The 22,154-nt window shown below is 40.6% G+C and overlaps 1 protein-coding gene across 4 annotated transcripts in view; it reads right to left on the minus strand.

Annotated features, from left to right (window-relative positions):
- Luc7l (LUC7 like) overlaps positions 1–22,154 on the minus strand; it is a 32,400-nt gene that overhangs the window by 839 nt on the left and 9,407 nt on the right. For 2 of the 4 annotated variants that reach the window (XM_063226189.1, XM_063226187.1), the window contains 7 exons: positions 19,202–19,300; positions 9,801–9,911; positions 9,124–9,267; positions 7,767–7,943; positions 3,697–3,785; positions 732–761; positions 108–281 (listed from right to left, as the gene is read on the minus strand). In XM_063226189.1, the coding sequence (XP_063082259.1) occupies positions 108–281; positions 732–761; positions 3,697–3,785; positions 7,767–7,943; positions 9,124–9,267; positions 9,801–9,911; positions 19,202–19,297 (821 nt within the window). In that variant the 5' untranslated portion in view covers positions 19,298–19,300. The remainder of the gene's footprint in view (positions 1–107; positions 282–731; positions 762–3,696; positions 3,786–7,766; positions 7,944–9,123; positions 9,268–9,800; positions 9,912–19,201; positions 19,301–22,154) is intronic. The other 2 variants (XM_063226190.1, XM_063226188.1) reach the window with 1 other exon arrangement.

Genomic DNA, 22,154 nt, shown 5'->3' on the forward strand with positions numbered 1-22,154 from the left:
AAATGCAGCGGAATAGCTAGACTGACAGACCCCCAGCAGACCCTGGGAACACAAAGAAAAGGGGTTCACTTCTGGTTGCAGCTACTGCAAGGAGTCAGAGTAGTTACTTGTATTTTGCACTCCGGTCCCTGGAAGGCCGGCGGTGTCCCCGGCTGTGACTGCGGGAACGGCTACGGTGACGGCGGTGTCTGTCTCTGTCTCGGGAACGGGAACGAGAAGACTTTCGTCGCTCTCGGGAGGTAGATCTTGATCGCCTCCGACGACGATCCCGGGAGCGTGACCTGGAAAAACCAGAAAAGGCCATAGGCAGAAACTATAAAGCCAAACACAAGGGCCCACCCCAGTGTTCTCCACTCTCAGCAGGTTCTGTCATGTTCCCTCTTTCCTCCCACAAATTTACAACCTTTGCTTAAACTATTCCCATGAGTTAATCTGATGGTCAGAGTGCCCATGAATGATGCATATAAACCCTGGCACTTGGCATTCTTGGCTAGTCTGTAAGCCTTTCATCTCACAGTGAGGAGTCCTTCTCTTACACTAAGGTCCAACCAACACCTAGGCCCTACGATCTTCACAATTCAGCCTAGACTACCAGATAAGGTTGTACAGCTATAAACTTCAAGTATTAAGAAAAATGCTTGCGGAAAAAGGCTTTTGACTGAGAACTCTAATGGATCTGAAAACCTACCTCCATCTGATACCATTCTTGGTTAAAAAAAAAAAAACCCTACCTCCTGCGATCTCTGGTTCTTGATCCAGACCTAAAAAGGAAAAAGACGTCTTATTTTCTAGCTGTTTGACTGTTGTTGGTCTGCAGCAGAAGTGCTACATCTGCTCACTTAATAGCACCTGAGCTCACAGGGAAGGATGCAGTTATGCAAGCTGAAGGGACCTGACTTGTCTCTCTGCACATGTTGAGGGTGAGCAGTGCTGTACCAAACCCATCAGACTACCAAATCTTTCTAATGTTATGGTTTATATCTAGATGTTGCCCTAAAGTCTTGTGCTCCCAGGTAGAGTTTGGGGGAGGTGACTAGATCATGGGGGCATGATACCCTTATCAGTGGATTAGCTCACTGATGAGTTTATAGCTAAATGTGTTGGGAGATGGGCCAGGGGCACAAGCACCTACCTGGCAAGCATGAGATCATAAGTTCCATCTCCAGTACCAAAACAACAACAAACAAACACCACTATTGGGAGATAAACTCCATCTGAGGAGGTGGGTCACTGGAAGTATGGCCTGGACAGGTGTGTTGCCCTCCCTCCGCCCCTGATCCCTCTCTCTGCTTCCTGCTATCACACTATGATCTCTTTCTCTGCCATGCTGCCTTGAAGCCAGCTGACTATAGACTGAAACCTCTACAACCAGTGAGCCAACATAAACCTTTCCTCCTTAGAGCTGTGGGTACCAGGTACTATGTCTCAACAAGAAAGTAACTAGTAACTAAGACATGAACAGTAGCACAGCAGTGCAGTTACAGAACAGAGGCCAGGATGGGTAGGACTCTGCATGTACCAAATTCCAGACACATGCTTCTTGGCAGGCAAGAGTCAAATGGACTCTTTCTGTTACTCATCAGCAAGTGGAAACATGAATGTCACAAGGTCTCATCTCAAGACGCACTGTGCAGTCATTACAGACAAGTGGTGTCACAGATACCTGCAAAAGCCGAGGCCTAAAAATGACTGTATAGAAAGGTTCAATCACAACAGTGAGGGCTACTTCCGTCCAAAAGGGACAGCACATCTCACTCAGTATATTTTAGACACTAGAGTCTCTTCACAGAGTGTATCATAATAGAAACAAAAAAGGAAACAAAAGGGGCCAGGGATATAGCTCAGCAGCACAGTGTGTTCCTGGCAAGTGCAAGGTTGTGAGTTCAAGTCCCAGTACTAAAAAGAAAAAAAAAAAAAAAAGAAACACAGCAAATACTTGTCCTTTTTGGTACTGGGAACCGAACTCTGGACCTTGCAGTTGCCAGGCAGGTGCTGTGCCCCTGAGAGGTATCACCTGAAGAACTTGCCCTTTTTGAATGATACACTCAGGAATTTCCTCAGTGCTTTTTAAATTTTTGTTTTGCTTTGTTTTTCTGAGATAGGACCTCAATATATAATCCAGGCTACCTCAAACTCTCAGCCATCTTCCTGCCTCAGCCTTCCAAATGCTTGGATTACAGGAGTGCACTACCATGCCCATCCAGGAAAGCAATTTTTGAAACTTTAAGGGCAACGAACCATGTCCTTCATGGGAGAGTTGTTAATTCTGGCTCTGACCTCTTTAAATGCCAATGAAATGTAACATCTTGTCTTGGTTACTTTTCTCTCCTTGCTGGAACAAAATACCCCACATGCAAAATGAAGGAAGGAAAGGTTTATTTATATAGCTCACTGTTTATGGAGGTTTCAGTCCGTAATCAGTTGGCTCCAAGGCAGGGTAGAATAGCACAGGGGCAACACTTCATAGCAGCAGACAACAAAAGCAGCCAGAGCGAAAGAGGGGGAGAACAAACCTTTTCTCTTCCTTTAGACTTAAGCAGGCTACCCTACCCTCACCCCCATGGGTGCAACACTCACACTACCTCTGTGCACTCACTCCTCTTACACAGTTTGAGGATATTTACAAAGTAAAGGTCCTGGCTCCCTGCTGAGTCTTAGTTAAATTTCTAAACTTTTCAAGTTGTATCAACCATAACACATCTCTACTTGGATGTCTTTCAAGCATCTTAAATTGAGAGGACTTTGTGGCTGGGGATTTAGCTCAGTGGCGTAAGTGCCTGCCTAGCAAGTATGAGGTCGTGAGCTTGATCCCTGGTATCAAAAAACAAAAAAATAAATAAATATAGAAAAAAATTTGATCCCTACACTCCCACTCTGTCTTCTCCACCCAAAGATTAGCAAATCTGGCCCAAAAATCAAGAGGCCAGGTTCCTCCTTCCTTTAACTATATCCCTTGTTTAAAAAGTAACTCCTGTCAGTTCTGTCCCTACACCACTCAAGACTCTTGCACTAACCAGTTACACTATCACTTCGCACACCTAGACCCTCTCAACCAGCTTCTCAATGATCTTGCTGCTCCATTCCAACACACTGCACTCTACAAAGGGCAGCAGTGTATCTTGTCAACAGATTCCACCTCACCTCTGTTAAATTGTGGTCCCATATCATGCAGTGAACTCCAGAGCCCTAGTCTAACATTCAACCCAAAGCCCTCCTGTGATAGATTTTCTTTACAGCTTGTGTCACCCACAAGATAGCACACTCAGATCCCAGGCAATCAGCTCCTAGTTTCCCTATGTGCTGAAGATTCCATACCCAGAGCTGTGTGCAGCAGGTTCTGTGGGGTAAAGCAGAACTCTCTCCTCAGCTTTTTCCTCTCCCTCTTTTAGGTGGGAACATATAAATCCTGAACTGGTCCATGCTTCTCTAGAATAAATATACTGCACATTTTAATTTTTCTTTTTCTTTTTTTTTTGTCTTTTTTCTTTTTATCGGTACCGGGGATCGAACTCATGACTGCCTGCTTGCAAGGCAGGCGCTTATGCCACTGAGCTAAATCCCCAGCCCCTACATTTTAATTTTTCTTGTAATGGTCACTTCAGTGTTTGGCAGACCTTGACTTATTCCAAGCAACACTGCAACAATGGAGCAAGGGCTTCCTGAGGGCCACTGGCCTTTGGCCCCTTCCATGCTCACCTTCTACTCAGTCGTTCCTCCCGCTCTCTCTCTTCTCTTCTCCTTAGGCGATCCTGGTTTCTCTTCTCCTGCTTTTCAGCCACAGTTTTCTAAATAAATGAAAAATGGGACATGAGGGAAGAGCAAAATCAGCAAAAGAACACTAACAGGTCCATTTTACATCTTATAAATCTAGTGGCAAACTGCATATTCTAAGTGCTGAACTTCTTTTTGTTTTTTGAAACAGTGTCATAATATGTAGCGCAGTCTACCCTCGAACTCATGGCAATCCTCCTGCCTTAGCTTCCCAAGTGCTAAAATTACAGGTGTATACCCACCATGAAGCCTGACAAGATGCTAAGTTTCTAAATCACAGGGTCTTGGTCATATTGTTTCAAACTAACCCAAAAGTGTTTCCATAGCCATAATGGTGAAACAGAAGTGACATGCCTGAACAAGTACATCCTGATGCTGGGAAGGAGCTCCTGGTGCCAAGACATGGCCCTTCCTGCCAGCAATCCCAATATTCATGACGCTGAGGCAGGAGGATCACCACAAATGTGGAATCAGCCTGGGCTATATTCTGCATTCAGGGCCACGAGTGGGACCAAGATGGCAAAGTGGTAAGCAGGACCTTTCTGAGAGCTGCAGTTTAGATGCTGGAATATAGCAGTGCGAGGAAGACAGAAAGGAATGAAGTGGACCTAAGAAAACTCTAAAAGTGCAAATTGAAGCCCACAGAGAGTGAAGACAGAAGCTTCAACCGAAGAAAGGAGGTAGCCAGCGGTGCCTTCTCACTGAGACAGGACTCACTGCATAATTGGAGCAATTCAAACGTGCAAATGTGATGGCTGGTGACCTCACAGGCCTTCATGGACACAGCAGTGGAGGGGAGCAGCAGACATGAAGGATTACACTAGCTGGCTGTGAATGTTGGAGGGCTCAGTTGTCCAATGGGAAAGAGCGACTGGCCAGGAGCCATCTTGGAGATGAGCTGGGTTGGCTGAGCTCAGAATTCAGACCTGCTGCCAGCTCCATTTGTGGCACCAAGCTGGGCTCGGGCCCACAGAAAGTGCTTAGGCAGCAGCTGAACAAGTGGCTTCAGCCAGAAGGTACAGATTCACTGAGATTATCCACTACCCTGTCAAAAAGCTATTGCTGGTTTGCTGGGATAGATCAGCTTGGATTGGCACTCTGTCTCTATATCTTGTCTACAAAACACAAACCTAGAAGTGGACTTTTTTCTTTCGTTTGTTTCTTATTGTGGTAGTTTTTATTTCTACTTCTTTGTTTGATTTTGTTTTTATGAATGTGAATGTGGTTTCTAGCCTCTTTGTGGTTGTGGTTCTGTTCTATTCTTTTTACCTTTTCCTTCTCTCTTTCCTTCTAGTCTTTTGCACCAAAGTTAGCATGTAGAACTTCTTTTCCAAAGTCAGCGTGATCACCTTTTGTCCTTCAAACTTACTTTTCTTCCTCTTCTTCCACTTCTCTATTTTTTCCCTACCTCACTTTAAATTTTAACCCAAGGGTAAAACTGACATATGAAGGACTTGTATACTGCATTGTATACTGTAATTTTCTGGTTTTAGATTTTGTTATTTTACCACAAATCTAATTCATATGGTTTAAAGTGGCAAATCAATGCTTAGCTCAGTTTGTCATTTTCTAGGCTGCATTTGATGCTGTGAGTATCACTAGAGTCAAAAGTGACATAATTGTTCTAAACAACTGTTTCTCCTTGTATTCCATGACTGAGGCTGACTTAAGAGTCAGAGAAAATATGATGGCATAGTGCCAAAGAACCAGGGATTGGGCCATCCAAGTAACAACTTCTCATTTCCAACAAATTGAAGAGGGAGGATCTTCCAACAGACTCAAAACCTAAAAATCAGCTACACCTGAAGATACCACACAGAAGTAGTCATTACCTATAAAGCAACCCACCACATCTGCTGATGAGCAGGTTCTTTCCTAGAAGCACAATTTAAAAGCATCACCCCAAGAATTAAACTAAAAAAAGAAAATGAGAAGTTACTTAAACAAGATGCAACTCCTTTGGTAGACATCCAGTTCACCAAAGGCAAACCCAACCTGAGTGAGATGGAACAATTTGAAAGCCTCCTACCTGGCCTCTCTGAAGTGATAACAACAAACCAATTGAAAGAGGCTCTGGAAAAAAATCACATCAGAAATAATTTTTCAGATAACTGCAGAGATAGTGTCCATAGTGAAGACCATGCTCAGTAACTGGTACACACCTGAAATCCCCAGCACTCTGGAGGCTGAGGCAGGAGGGTCACTATGAGTTTAAGACCAGCCTGGGCTACATAAGTGAGTTTGAGGCCAGCCTGAATTACATAATGGGACCCTGCCTCAAAACACAAACAAACATGGGCCATGGGTGTATTAGGCTGCATAGCGCCTACCTGGCCAAGTACAAGGTGGTGAGTTTGATCCCTTGTACCAAAAACAAAACAACAACAACAAAAAAGAATCTATAATGTTTGTATTGTTTTGGCCAACTGCACACTGTTCCTAGTTACAACATTTGTAAAAATATGCTTCCTCGACTAAATTCTTCTGGTTACAGAAAAAACATTTCAATTTATTCACTATTCTGATGCAAAAATACACTTTAGAAAAATTTAAAACTTTTATATATATTAAAAAATTACATTAAGATTACATTAAGATAAACTATGGGGAAAAGAAGGGAAGTGGAACTCAGTTCAATCTCATCTGTCCCAGGGTGAGGCAATTTTGCAGTGATGCAGTCTTCATCCATAAAGCGGAAAACTAAAATCTTTGTTTTCCTAAATACTTTCTATTTTCATAGTCTTTCCTTTGAATTCCATGTGGGAGCACAGCTCCATAACCTCTGGGAGTTGGAATCCATAATCTGGTTCTGAATGTACCAAATATTATCTTTTTTCAAAATTCTATTGGAAAGGCTAAAGCAAAACGTCCTACTCCAGCTCAGGTTCTTCCTCTCAATAGCACATGTTGCTTGAGAGACCCCTCTATTTTGCAGAACTCACATCTGTTGATGAGCAGGTTCTTTCCTAGAAGCACAAGGTCCGAGCACTTATTGAGGTCTAGATTATTTCAACACTACACTTTTACACTCTATAGTCAAGGAGGCACAAGTGTGTCTCCCCATCACATCTATGATATCTGAAGAGAAGGCTACCTGCCTGCAGCCTATCATAGGTCCTCGTATACAGTGAACAAGGGAAGCCCTGTCAATATGAACAATCAAAATACCAGTGACATGCTGATGTTCCTTTATAGTATTGTGTACTTAACATTTTAAATGTTAAGGAAAATAAAGAGCCTTGAGGAAGAACCTGAGACTGTCTGAGCCAGGGTGGTATAGTGCTATCAGAAAATCCCATCACCTCATTTCCCTGAGGAGGCTCAAAAGCAAGCAACCAAGTTGTGTGATCTTATGTCAGATCTAATAACCTAAGAGTTGTTTATGGTAGGACTAGGGGCCAGCATTTTCCTCGGTAAAGAAGGGTATAAAGTAGATAGATTTCCAAGATTTTTTTGGGTTTTGAGATCTCATGTCTGTTTTATAAACTCAAGTGAACTCAAGTAGTAAGTCTGAGCATTTCACTATAGAACTCATGAAGTATTTCACTGTAAATGTACACAGAGTGAATCAGAAAACAAGGTTATTGGTTTTCTTTGTTTGTCTGTCTGTCTGGGTTTTTTGTTTGTTTTTGTGGTACTGGGAATTGAATCCAGGGCCTTCCCACTGACCTTTCTTTTTTCTTTTCTTTCTGAACAGCATCTCACTATACAGTTTAGGTTTGGCCTTGAACTCCCTAAGGAATCCAGGCAGGCCTCAAACTCATAGCAATTGTCTTGTCTTAGCCCCCCAAGTATCACTACAGGCATGCACCATCACACTCAGCCCTTTTCAAAAATTATTTTGAGACAGGTTCTCACTAAGTTGCCCAATCAGTCTGCTAGAATGCTGAAGTTACTGGTATGCATTTCCTTATCTGGCAGAAGGCTTTTTAAAATTAAAACAAAAAATGAGGACCACAAGATGCCGCAAGTTCTCCAGGAATACATTAACTTACCCTTAACTGATCAAGCTTCTCTCGTATCTGAATGAATCCCAAATGTAACTTTCCCCCAAAGTGGTCTGCCAGACGGCGGTCGTTGTCATGAAGACCAAGGTAGGCTGAACAGACCTCGCAGACACGTAGCTTTTGCTGTTGAAAACTGGATGCAGGCATGGAATTTCTGTATTCTTCCTGGAAAAAGGCAAGGGAGAGATAAGGGTACAGTTTATAGAACTGCCATCATATATCTACCTCCAAAAAAAAATATCTGATGTGACAAGAAAGGTGAAGCTTTTTGTAGATGTGGCACTGGGAATTAAATCAATTATGCCCAAACTTTGTAAAAATTTTGATGAGAGTTTTAAAATGTTGGAATCACAGGAATGTGCTACCATGTCCTGCTATAGATGAATTTTATTTTTGTTTCGTTTTAAAACAGGATCCGACTATGCAGCCTAGGTTGGTCTCAGATTCATGGTGATTCTCCTACCTTAGCCTCTCAAATACTGGGTTACAGGCATGTATCCCTATCACCATGCCTGACATAGTCCTTTTAAACTGAACAGGAAGGCTGGGGATATAGCTCAGTAGCAAAGCACTTTCCTCTCAAATGTAAGATCATGAGTAAGGTCAAACTCATGATCCCCAGTATCAAAAACAAAAACAAAAACCCAACACATAAACTGAACATAAATCTATAATTATTTTAAAATAGGAAGCATAATTAGCTGGGCATGGTGGTGCATGCCTAATAATCCCAGCACTCCAGAGGCTGAGGCAGGAGGATCGCTGTGAGTTCAAGACCAGCCTAAGCTACAAAGTGAGTTTAAGGTCAGCCTAAACTTTTATAGTGTGAAATCCTGTCTCAAAAAGACAAACACGTATAATTGAAAACACAGTAAGTCTGGTAACATAGCTCATTGTTAAAGCACTTGCCTAAAGGACCTGGGTTCCATCTCTAGCACCAGACAAAAAAATAAATATAAATTGTCAAATAATTCCTGAAATCCTGCTGACTAACTAACTGAAGGCCACTGTCAAGGATTACCTGTTTTTTCAAATGACAAAGTATCATAAAACTGTGACTTCTAAGCCTTGCCTGCCGAAGAGAGAAGCCTTAAGACTACTGAACATCTTGTCTGCTACTGAAAGCAGAAAGAATTCCAAAGATGCTGCATTGCAACAGAAATGAACATTACCAGATTCTATCCACCCATGTGCCTTCTCTTATTTTCTGTGAACTTAACAAAATTTGTTTGCTCTGAGTAACAAAATTAATTTTAAAAAATATAGCTGCGCCTTAAAACTAGTCCAAATAGTCAACTCTATCAAATTAACATTTCACTTTTCCTAAAACATTTCATCCACCAACCTCAGCTTCTTTTTTCTTTGCACGAACTTTCTCAACTTCCATAAGAATCTTCTGAGATTCATCCACATTTCCTTCAGCTCCTAGCTGCTCGGCTTTGGCAAGTAATTTTCCTATTTCTTCATTTAACTCATGTACTTTTTCTGCCTGAAGGGAGAAACAAGGTAAGTATACACCTAAAAACAAAAAAACTGAAAAACAAAAACAAGTATTTTTCTTGTAGCATTTCTTTAGCATTGAGAAGAAACCCAAAAAGAAACTTATTTCCACTGAAGAGGAGGGTCAGACAATGGAGCTGATGCTCAGGCCAGTCCCCTACAGAACTCCCTTCTTCAGTCCACTCGGAGAAATGCACCAGTTTAAGCATTTACCTACTAATTATTTTGATTAGGATGTTAGTAAGTACTCTTGGGCGCAATCCCTAGTACTGCACTATTTAAGTCGGGGAGGTTGTCTTAGAGAGGAAAAGGAATATGAAAAAAAGGACACAGATGCAGCTCTTAGAGGTTGAAATAACACATCAATGTTTGGTTATAGTTTCACATTCTTACCAGGCACCACAGCTAAGGTAGCATACGGCACCCACCCCAGAAGCATCCTATCAGTGCTGGCAGTGAGTTAAGGACCAGCAGCATACCCAATATTCACACACTGACTTATACCAAAGCCACCAGATATACCTTTGCAGAAACTTCTGCACTGATCTCCTCCTGTGTTTCTGCCAGTCGTTTCTTGGCAAGCTCAGTCCTCCGATCACACTCTGCAATAAAGGACTCCAAATGATCCATTGCCTAGCTCAGAAAAAAGCAAAGTTGATAGTTATGATCAGGGATAGAAGATCTTAGAGCCCATTTGTGTAACAGAAATACATGCCTAGGTTTCTTAACCCCTGAAGAGTCAATGGCAGTTAATACATTCATAATCATGTTAAATTCAGCCATTTTCTTAAACCAAATCACTGGGAGAAATATGGTCTTCTCATCTGATGTAGTTGTATATTTCTCTAAAACTTACAGAAGGGCCTCCAACTCCCAGTAACACTTCTGAAAGTCTAGGGGAACATAGTTATCACTGTTCTCTGAGAACAGAAAAAGCTGAATAAAGATCAGTCTTAGGGGACCTTCTAGAGAAGTATAGGTGATATACACACTGCACTCAACACTTCCTGTAACCTGCATAAATACTATTTCCTCATGTATGTTCCCTCGTCTACCTAAAAAATGAAACAGTAAGCTGGGTACAGTGATGCATGCCTGTAATCCCAGACACTTGGGGAAGGCTGAGACATGAGGATCCCAAATTCAGTAACAGCTCTGGCAACTCAACAAGACCATCTCCCAAAAAAGAAAAAAGAGAAAAAAATTTTGGAAAACTACAAAGTTTAGTTTCTGCTCACTATCTAAAATACATGTTAAAGTTAATCTGCTATAACTAGGTAAAAGCCAACATAACTTCATATAAACATACATACAGGGCATCAATTTTCAACTATCACTTGGTATCGAGGAACAAGCATCTTCCATATTACACCATGAGCCAGCTAGCCAATAGCAGCATGTGTTAAAATACCACAGTCAGCATGTTTGGCAGTGATGACAGTGATCTATTACCAAACAACAGAGGTAAGCAAATTTGGGGTGGAGACAACAGGACAACAGACCAAGGAGTGATTTACATCTTCTCTTCTAAAATGGACAGTAGAAAGTAGGCTAGCTGTTGGAAGGTACTCTAGAGACCAGTGTCAATCTGAAATGATCAGAGGAATCTCCTCAGAAATTTTAAGTATTTTCTTCAAATAATCACATTTGAGAGTAGCTACTGATGGAGAAAAGGCTACCTCATGGTACCCTATCTCTTGGAGACTAGTAAAGGCAAAGCATACTAACTCTTAAGTCTGACTACCAAATTGTACTCTATAACCACAGAGCTCAAAACTCCTGTCAGTGGTCAACCTAATACTCATAACAATTTCATTCAGTATATTCAAGCCAAGCAATGGGAGAAGCAAATGATCTAGGCTGTATTTGCTAATATACATTTCACACTATTTTCCCCAAATATGAAGTGTGGGTCACCTGTGTTGGGATAGTTCCTAACACATAAGTTTGAGGTGACCCAGGTTCACTCACTCAGCCTGTGTACCTCTACTGTGCCCCAGGCAGGGCATGGTGCACAAGGCAGACTTAGAATCAAATCCAAGGCCACCCTCAGCTACACAAGTTCAAAAACAACAACAAAACCCCCCAAAATTCAAATAAAATAGATCTCTGGGGGGTTTCTATGTTTCATTTTTTTTTGAGACAGGCTCTTGCTATGTAGTTTAGGTCAGCTTTGAACTCATTAGTAGCCCAGATAGCCTCACAATCATGGCAATCCTCCTTGCTTTTTCAACTGTTTACTTTGGATTTTTGAGGTATTATTATTTTTGAGGTATTATCAAGGCTGGCTTGAGTTCAGTGATTCTCTTGCAGGATTAGCCTCCTGGGTCCTGGTATTATTACAGGCATGCACCACCATGCTTGGCTTCAAGTGGTTTTTGGGAGGTGTTTTCTTTTCGCTGGGGGGTTGTGTTTTGAGACAGGATTTCACTATGTAGTTCAGGATGGCCTTGAATGCACTGGTAGCCCTGGCTAGCCTTAAACTCAAGGCAATCTTGTCTCAGCCTCCTGAGTGCTGTGACTATAGATGTATACCACCACACTATGCCTCAACTGTTTTGTAAAATATGCCCACCTACCATCCAAGTAAGTTCTACAAATAGGATACCTTATTGTTTCATTTGTCAGCAAAGTCTCAGATTTCAGACTTTCAGCCAGTCCTTGGAACTGGAAACAATAAGCTTCTTGGAACTGCTCTGAAATACTCTTTTAAAAAGCTAAACAATCAAAGTCAGTGTTTTTGTTTTTTCTTGAGACAGGGTCTGGGTATGTACAGGTTGGCCAGGATTCATTATGTAATACAGGCTGCATTTGAACTTGCAGCAATCCTGCCTCACTCTCCCAAGTACTAATGTGCTAGGATTACAGGAATATACCACCACAGCTAGCCTTCCAAGGTCAGTCTGTAACATGTAAGAATTATCCTCTTAAACCAGGCACATTCTTGTAATTCTAGTGCTCAGGATCCTGAAGGAGGAAGATGGCACAAGTTCAAGGTCAGCCTCTGCTACCTGAACTGTATAGAAAGACCCAGACTACAAAAACAATGAACTAGTTAATACTACATAACTAAGAAAATAGCTTCTTTTTTAAAGTTTTTTTGAGACAAAACCTCACTATTTAGTGAAGCTCAGGCTGACCTCAAATTCACAGGGATCCTCCTGCCTTAGCCTCCTCACCTCAGTACTAGGATATAGGTGTGCCCTACCAAATTCAGCTGAAAAGCACTTTTTTTTTCTTTTTTTTTGTCTTTTTCGTTTTTTTATCAGTACCAGGGATCGAACTCATGACTGCCTGCTTGCAAGGCAGGCACTTATGCCACTGAGCTAAATCCCCAGCCCAAAAAGCTTTTTTTTTTTTTTAAAACTGTTTTTAAACTGAGCATGATGGTACACACCTGTAATCCTAGCACTCTGGAGATAAGAGGCCAGAGAATCACAAATTCAAGCCTAGCCCAATCAACTCAGCAACATTTCAAGACCTTGTCACAAAATAAAAAGGCCCGTGGGCATGGTGCCACATGCCTGTAATGCCAGCACTTGGGAGGCTGAGGCATAAATACCACAAGTTCAAGGACAGTCTGGACTACACAGTGAGTTCAAAGCCAATCTGGTCTATTTTATGTTCAAGTTAGATCACAGTCACTGTCTTTCAATATAGAAGTAATTCAAGCACATTCACACACTACTGAAGTATAATTTAACAATTTAAAGGTCTAGTAAATATGGGTGAAAACTGTATCTTTATGAAACCACTATTTTGCCAGGCACGGTGGCACACACTTGTAATCTAGCACTCTGGCATGAGGCAGGATTGAGGCAGGAGAATGGCCAGAACTTCAAAGCCAGCCTGAGCTACATAGTAAGAACCTGACACCAAAAAAAAAAAAAAAAAAAAAAAAAAGAACAAAAACAAAAAACAGAAACCACCATTTTTTTGGCAGCATTGCGGGGACACGACCAGGGATTGAATTCAAAACCTTATGTTTGCCAGGCAGGCACTTGGGCCGCTGAGCTAAATCCCCAGACCTTTAGATTTACATTTTTTCTTTTCTTTTCTTTTCTTTTTTAAAGAAAATACTATTTTAAAAATACTTGAGGAGGAGGAAAGGAAAGAAGGGGACAAGAGGAAAAAAGGATAACACAAGGCAAAATGGATACACTTCTATAAATAAGAAGAGGGACTAGGGGCTGGGGAATTTAGCTCAGCGGCATAAGCGCCTGCCTTGCAAGCAGGCAGTCGCGAGTTCGATCCCTGGTACTGATAAAAAAACGAAAAAGACAAAAAAAAAAAAAAAAAAAGAAGAGGGACTGAAGATGAGAGAATAGGGAAAAAAGCAGCAGCAAGACATACAATGTACAGGTACAAATTCTCTATGATGAATATTATTATATATATATATATATATATATATTTAAAAAAATGTACCACAAAAAGAAAATTCAAAGGTTAAAAATGCCCAGTCACTGGGTATGGTGGTAGTCCTAGTGTCCAGGGCTTATGAGGCCGAGTTGGAGGATCATTGTGAGTTTGAGACCAGCTTGAGCTACAAAGTGAGTTCAAGGCTAGCCCTAACTATATAGTGAGACCATCTCAAAAAACAAAACAAAAAAAAGGCCCAGGGCTGGGGATTTTGCCCAGCAGCATAAGCTGCTTGCCTGGCAAGTGCCAGGTTGTGATTTCGATCCCCGGTACCAAAAAAAAAAAAAAAAAAAAAAAAAAGTCCACATTGTTGTCATTTTACTTTTGTTGTTTTTTACTTCCTGACTTTTGCTTTTTCTCTGTAAAAAAAGAAAAATGCTCAGAGGTTTTTTGCCAAAATGGCACCTACAGCAAAGAAAGAAGCTCCAGCCCCTCCCTGGGCAAAAAAGTTTAAACCAAGTATTGAAAACCAGGTAACACAATGCCTGTCTGTAATCTAAGCACTCTTGGAGGCTGAGGCAAAAGGACCAAATTTGAGTACAACCTAGATAATTTGTCAGACTGTTTCAAAATTAAAAAATGGGCCGGGGAGGTATATCAGTTTGAAGGTCCTTGAGTTCCATTCCCACTCCTCCTCAAAAATCTTTTAAGCTTAGTGGTTTAAATAGAACTTACTCTAAATTGTGATTTGTTGGGGGAAACACTTTGAATTTTGATTCTCACTGGATCCCTCAGGCTCCTCTTGATCTTCATTCAGGAACCTGAACAGCATTAAACCCTTTTGCTGAACTCTGATCATGCTAGTAATGGCCAAACAGGGATAAAAAAGAATTTAAATGAAGTGACTCTAAATCATGTGTTCTCAATGGGGCAAGAGTGAAATCTGGTTTTATAGGGTGAAAAAAATCTCATTGTCCAACGCTTTGTAGTGTGACAAACAATCACAGTGTAGAAATGGATATGCAAGTAACATCAAAATGGATACACTAGTGACATCAAAATTTCATAGGAGTTGATGCAAAGTAATACCTTAAGTAATCCCATCACTGAGAGATAGTGAGGTAGAAGGATCCACAAGTTAAAAGATTCTCAGCTGATCAACTGAGACTCTTGAAAGTGGGAGCCTGGATAAAGTTAAATGAATTGTCAAAAAAAAAAAAAAAGAAAGAAAGAAAGAAAGTGGGAGCCTAGGGGCTGGGGATTTAGCTCAGCAGCATAAGCACCTGCCTTACAAGCAGGCGATTGTGAGTTCGATCCCCGGTACCGATAAAAAAAAAAAAAAAGTGGGAGCCTATTCTGAAGAATGTAGCTAAAGAACTCCTGCATTTGATCCCCAGTGAGGGGAGGGGACTAGAGCCAGGTATAATGGCACATGCCTGTAATCCCAACACTCAGGAGGCTAAAGCAGGATTGCTGGGAATTTGAGACCAGGCTGGGCTACAAAGTGAGCTCAAGGCCAGCCAGAACTGCATAGTGAGATAGTCTCAAAGACAAAAAAAAAAAAAAAAAAGCTACTCTCTATTTACTAACACATATAAACTATCATATACACATATAAACTAGCCAGGTATGTTGGCTCACACCTGTAATCGCAGCACTCGGGAGGCTGAGGTGGGAGGATCATTGCGAGTTCAAGACCAGCCTGGACTACAAAGGGAGCTCAAGGCCAGCCAGAACTACTTAGCGAGACCCCAATCTCAAAAAAGACAAAAAGACTTCCTGGACAACAAGATAGATAACAGCAGCTATGGAGGCTCTCTGAGATTGCCAGCTTAGAATCCAGGAATGGTGTGGTGTGAGGAGTCCTAAGCAAGGGGAGATATACCCTGCCGACCCAGGAACGAACTAAGCTGAGAGAAACTACTGGAAATGCAATCCTGGTGCTATAACTGGAACAGATAAAATCTCAGCGCAGAACCTGGAACCTGCAATTTGAATTTTCTGCCATCGCTGCTGCGTCTGAATCGGCACAGCAGGGAGAGAGACGCGTAAAAGCTCTGAGAGTGGGAATCGGCAGAGTTGAGAGTGGGTCTGGCGGGGAGCCCTACACCAACCTGCAGTGAGTGAGAGGAACTGGGACCCTTCCATAGACTAGGAGGCTCCAACAGAGGACATTCTGGGACCGGGCAGACTAGCCAAAACAGGACGCTGCAGTGACTTTAGTCGCATATTCCCCACTCAAGCAGGATTGGTGGGGAGCCCTGACCTCGGTGACGCTGCAGACTAAGACCCAGTAGGCTAGCCCAAACCAGCTCCCAGTGCCTGGTGGTGCACCCTAGCAGTGAAGCCTTCAGTAGGGTGACCTGGAGGAGCGGGCCCAGCAGAGGCTGCCCAGGTCTGTGTCTCCCTAGTACACTGCAGTGGGCACTAACACCTAGCCGGTGCGATTCAAACAAACTGTAACCAACAAAGAATAAAAACTGGGCCTCCTATATATGCTTATATGGAAGGAACAAAAAGTATGGGAAGAGGGAGCAACAAGAAAGGGTCCTCGGTCCCCAATCCTGAGAACACTGATCCAGGAAAGGTAAATGCAAAGGAGAATGAGGACAGAAAACATGCAATATCAGACACAGCACCAATAGATATAAAGTGGTATCTCCGGAGCCTCATAGACGCAAAGTGAAGTATTTAACAAAGTAAAGCAAGATATAAGTAGAATAGTTAAGAGAAATGCTAAGCACTGCCCAAGAAAAAACAGATGGTGGAATGGAGGAACAGAAAAAAAAGGGAATGGGGCTGGGGATTTAGCTCAGTTGCATAAAGCACCTGCCTTGCAAGCAGGCAGTCGTGAGTTCAATCCCTGGTACCAATAAAAAGGAAAAAGACAAAAAAAAAAGAAAAAGAGAAAAAGGGGAGAATTGTTTGATGGAGAAAATAGAGAAAACACAGACTACATGAAGCAGGTTCAAAGAGATTACCAGAAAACTAAAAACTCCTTTGAAAGCTGGCATAACAGCTTGAAAGAAACTAAGGACAGATTATCTAAACTGGAGGACAGATTTGTAAGGTGGGAGTATGAAATGAAAAACTTCTTAAAAATAACAAGGAAACGAAGAGCAATAATACAAAGGCTAGAAGATGATAAGAGGATCTATCACTTAAGAATTAAGAACATAAAAGAAGTAGGGACACAAAAAAATGAACTACAAAGGCTATTCACAGAAATAATCTAGGAGAATATCCTTAATTTAGCAAAAGGTAAAGATACTCAGATGTGGGGCTGGGAATTTAGCTCAGCGGCATAAGCACCTGCCTTGCAAGCAGGTGGTGGTGAGTTTGATCCCCGGTACCAGAAAAAAAAAAAAAGATATTCAGATGTATGAGACATACAGGACCCCGGCCACCTACAACCCAAACAGAGCTACACCTAGGCATATAATAATCAAAATTCCAGAAATCCAATATAAGAACAGAATAGTAAAAGCCGTCAGAGACAAGAAACAGATCACTTATAAGGGAACATCCAACAGAATTACAGCAGACTTCTCGGCACAAATCAACAAATCACGAAGAGCGTGGGGGGAAATAATTCAAGCTTTGAAAGATAATGACCTCCAGCCAAGATTGATATATCCTGCACAACTGTCCCTAGAAATTGATGGAAAAACAAGGTGCTTCCAGGATAAAGAGGAACTAGGGGAATTTGCAACCACCAATTCAACTCTACAGAAAATACTGCAGATATTCTAAAAAAGAAAAAATGCTAATGACAGAAAAAGAGCTCAACAGAAATGAGGCAGAGAAGGTTCAATGGCAGGAACAGCTATTTTGGAGAAAACAAGACATCATAATAGCTAGTGCTGATTTAATATCATCTTGTTTTGAAGTCCCATCAAGCTTTTGTTCTTCTATCTCCATTGGTCTTAACATATTGTATTTTACTGGATTTTATTACATGTGATAATATAAACAAAAACTTTTATAGGCAAGGAGATTATACAGAAACCATTGTTCATTTTGTTAGTTGATTCTAAATACCCTGTAACACTGTCATTCTCTTGAATGGTTTTACATTGTCTTGATATGTTTGATGCTACAGTATATAAAGTTATACTCAAAGATTTCAAGGAAATAGACACTATGGTAACTACCTTTATGTCGGGATTATCTTGTAGTGAAATACTATTTTGCTTAAATGGTTATGTTTTGACCTGCGCTGTTTTGTTGTTATGCCCTCTTTTATCTTAATCTCCTTTTTTTATTACTTATTTTTATTTTTCTTTTTAATTAAGGAAAAAATTAATTTAAAAAATAGCAGGATATATTATAGTAACCCACTTTGATTTCCTATTAACTTGATTTGAAACCCTGTATTGCTCTCACCATCTTGCTTTGACTGATTTTCCTCTATTCTGTTTTGCTTGATAGTACCAACTTCGAAAGTATAGGCAACAACTGTGAAGACAATAAGATTCATTATGACGCCCATTCTGGTTGACTATTATCTTCTTTTGAAGTCCTGTAATGTCTCCAATGTTTTGGTTTTATTGGCTTTGTTCTTTACTGTTTTGTCCAATTTTATTATACCTGATATAGGTAATTCTTTTTAAGATAGCAAGAGGCATTATGGTAACCATTGTTGATCACCTTATATTTTGTTTATACATTATGTATTATGTCCATCCATTTGACTTGACAGACTCTGTTCTGTTTTGTCATATTTGGTTGTTTTGTTTTTTTTTTTTTTTTTTTTTTTTTTTTTTTTTTTTTTTTTTGTCTTTTTCTTTTTTTATCGGTACCAGGGATTGAACTCACGACCGCCTGCTTGCAAGGCAGGTGCTTATGCCGCTGAGCTAAATCCCCAGCCCCGTCACATTTGGTTTTACTCTCTTCAAAAAAAAAGTAGTAAGAACTGTGGGAGTAATAAAACCCAAAATACGTAATTGTCATTCTACAAAAGAGAGGACAAGAAAGTGCTCTAAAGGACATAACTGCATGTATATTTAAGTGTATAAGATAGATAACCATATTACTGAGTTTTGTTGGATCACTGAACAGAACTGTTTGCAGTCTCATTGTTTAAATGTCCACTTTATATGTTTTAATTTTGTAACCTGAACAACTATTTCTAACATGACAATATGTAATCTATTAACTAGTGATTTCCTACTGTTTATTTTTTCTGAAATTCTGTACAACTTGGACCCTTTTTCTGTTTTTTTTTTTTTTTCTCCTTAAATAAAATTTTAAAAAAAGACAAAAAAATATTTAAAAAAAATAGTACTGGTCATACTGTAGTACTCAAAGTGGTCAGATAACAAATGTCTAATTTATTTATTTTTATTTTTTTGAGACAGGGTATCACTAGGTAGTTCAGGCTGACCTCAAATTCATGATGATAGTTCTGCCTCAGCCTTCCAAATGCTGAGATTATAGGTGTGTACCACCACACTCAGTGTAATTTATTATTTTATCACATAATTTATGAACATTACATTATTGTTAGTTTTATCTTTGGTACTCTGTAGTAGGGACAAATCAACAGCAGTGAAACTTACATCCAATTCAAAAAACAGGTCTCTCTCTTTACTTGCAATCTCATAATCTGCTCGGAGGGCCAAGTCGTGGATCTTGGTACATTCTCCTAAATCCATACGCTGTGGAGAAAAAAAAGTTTACACATGAATAGCTACCCACTATACAAAGCATGATTTGGTATTTCAACCCTGGCCAAAATAAACAATATGTTTTTATGTATATGTACCACTTCTCCACAATAAATGTAATTATTACATACCACAGACTTGTACGAATAAGAATTTAAAAATTTTAGAAAAGTAATATACTTTTTTGTATACTGAAACTCTTGATATGAAAATTAGGAAATAGAAGCACAACCTAGTGGCATATACGGGGTGGGGGGGGGGTAAGACTGAGGCAGAAAGATCACATGGGGAGATGTTTCTCCACTGATTACTGCAATAGGCACTAGTTTTAATCCCCAGTATGATCAATAGAGAGAGAAAACAGAAATTGGGCTTTGAAAATTACAATTCAAAACTTGGTTTTGTGTAGATCTTTCTATCCTATAGGAAAATAAAGCAAACGTTGGATTCAGACCTTAATGAATTCTCTAAACATTTTCCTAACCTGGTAAATCACCCTGGACATATTACTAGCCAGATTAGGCCAACATGCAAAACAAAAGGCTCTATCACTAAAATGAAATGACCTGTATCAGTAAGATTAGCTTGATGTGCTATTATATATTCTTACCACATATGAAATAGATTAACAGTGCTCTTTTGTGTGTGTGCATGTGTATGTGTGTGTTTTAAACAGGGTCTCATTATGTAGCCCTGGCTAGTCTTTATTTTTTGATGGAGTCGTGCTACACCCTTAAGGCTGGTGTTCAACTACGAATTCCAGCCTGGCCTAACTTGAAGCAATCCTAACTTAGCCTCTTGAGTGTTAGGATGATTGTCATGTACCACCCACCAAACCTGGCTGTCCAGGCTGGTCTTGAACTTGTGATCCTCTTGTCTCAATCTTCCTACTAAAATTACAGGTACATGTCATTACATGTAACAGTGCATATCCTGAGCACAGGACTCTGGAGGTAACCCCACTCTGGTCATCTAAATAGGGAAGTTTATCAGTTAAAGATCATAGTACCAGGAGCTGGGGATTTAGCTCAGTGGCATAAGTGCCTGCCTTGCAAGCTGGCAGTCGTGAGTTCAATCCCTGGTACCGATAAAAAATGAAAAATGAAAATGAAAAAGACCAAAAAAAAAAAAAAAAGATCATAGTACCAAGTTGGGCGTACAGGCACATGCCTATAATCCCAGCACTCAAGAAGCTGAAGCAGGAAGATGACTTTGAGTTTGAGACCAGCCTGGGTTACAAAATGAGCTCAAAGCCAGCCTGAACTGCGTAGTGAAACCCTGTCTCAAAAAGACAAAAAGAAAAGTGGGGAAGGATGCTGGGGATTTAGCTCAATGGCATAAGCACCTGCCTGGCAAGTGGGAAGTCATGAATTCAATCCTCAGCACACAAAAAAGATCACAGTACCAAGTTATAAAGCATAAATTAACAAAACCTAGCATCCTACTAGACAATATCTCTATTAGACAAGAGTGTATGTCTATACAACTACTAAAAAAAAGAATGTTGGAGTCCATTAACTTGTACAAGCTCAAACTATAACCATGTCCAAAAATACTTTAAAAACTTTCTGGGTTAAGCACATCAAGGTGGCACATGTCTGTAATCCTAAGTACTTTCCCAGCCTGAGCTACACAGCATGACCCTGTCTCAATTAAGAAATTTTCCTGGGTTATAAAAATTCTTAAAAATTCTAGGCAAATTATAGAGGCTTGCAGTGCCTGGTGCCTACACTGCAGTTTTATAGAAAAGCATCTGCCTTGCTGGGGATGAGTTCAAAGCCCATCTAGACTATGCAGTGAAACCGTGTCAAAAAAGAAAGGAAGTGGGGCTGGGGATTTAGTTCAGCAGCCTGGCAAGCGTTGAGGTCATGAGTTTGATCCCAGTACAAAAAAAAAAAAAAAAAAAAGAGAGGGGGAGGGAGAAAGAGAAAACGTGTCACATTCATACAACATCCTTCAGTTTCACCAACAATAAAGCTAAATAAAGCTGGGCAGACAATAATACAATTTGTCACTGTGATAAAAGAATCACTGTTCTCCTTTATTACTCTACTCTGAAGCCTGATGGGCCTCATGTTATTTTGTTGGTTACTCAGAGGATCTAGAGGAAGTGCAACACTGGTTCTAGAAACAAAGCTACGACTAAAATTAACATCCCTGTAAATCTGACAACTTTTGCTTCATTCATTCTTCTAAATACCAGATACTGCTCCTTATAGTTTTTATAAATGAAACCTGAAAAATGAGTGACAGCTATCAAGGAACTAATAAAGGCTCTCCATTCAAAGAAAAAACACACAGAAAAGTAAAGAGGCCAGGCAGTCTCATGCAACTCTGCAAGTTCCAGGCCAGCCTGGCCTGAAATGCACAGCAAGACCCTGTCTCAAAAAAGACAAAAAGAAAAAAAAGAAAAGGAAAAGGAAAAGGAAAAAGAAACAGGGAAAAAGAGAAAGAGGAAAGAAAAAAGAAAGAGCACTAGTTGGGCATGGTGGCGGCCATGTAATTACGGCACACTGGGAGATTGAGGCAGGAGTGTTGCAAATCTGAGCCCACCTTGGACAACTCAAGTCACTTAAGAAAAAGGCCAGGGGCTGGGGATTTAGCTCAGCGGCATAAGCATCTGCCTTGCAAGCAGGGAGTTGTGAGTTTGATCCCTGGTACCGATAAAAAGGAAAAAGACCAAAAAAAAAAAGAAAAGAAAAAGGCCAGAGGGGCTGGGGATTTAGCTCAGTGGCTCAAGCACTTGCCTGGCAAGTGTGAGGTCATAAGTTTGATCCCCAGTACCAAAAAAGCCAGAAATGTCAGTCATTGTGCCAAGGCCCTTTGCAAAAAGGAAGAAAGCACT

This window comes from Cavia porcellus, unplaced genomic scaffold (genome assembly GCF_034190915.1).
Source record: "Cavia porcellus strain 051 isolate PalLab524CR breed Dunkin Hartley unplaced genomic scaffold, mCavPor4.1 scaffold_16, whole genome shotgun sequence".
Taxonomy (NCBI): Eukaryota; Metazoa; Chordata; class Mammalia; order Rodentia; family Caviidae; genus Cavia; species Cavia porcellus.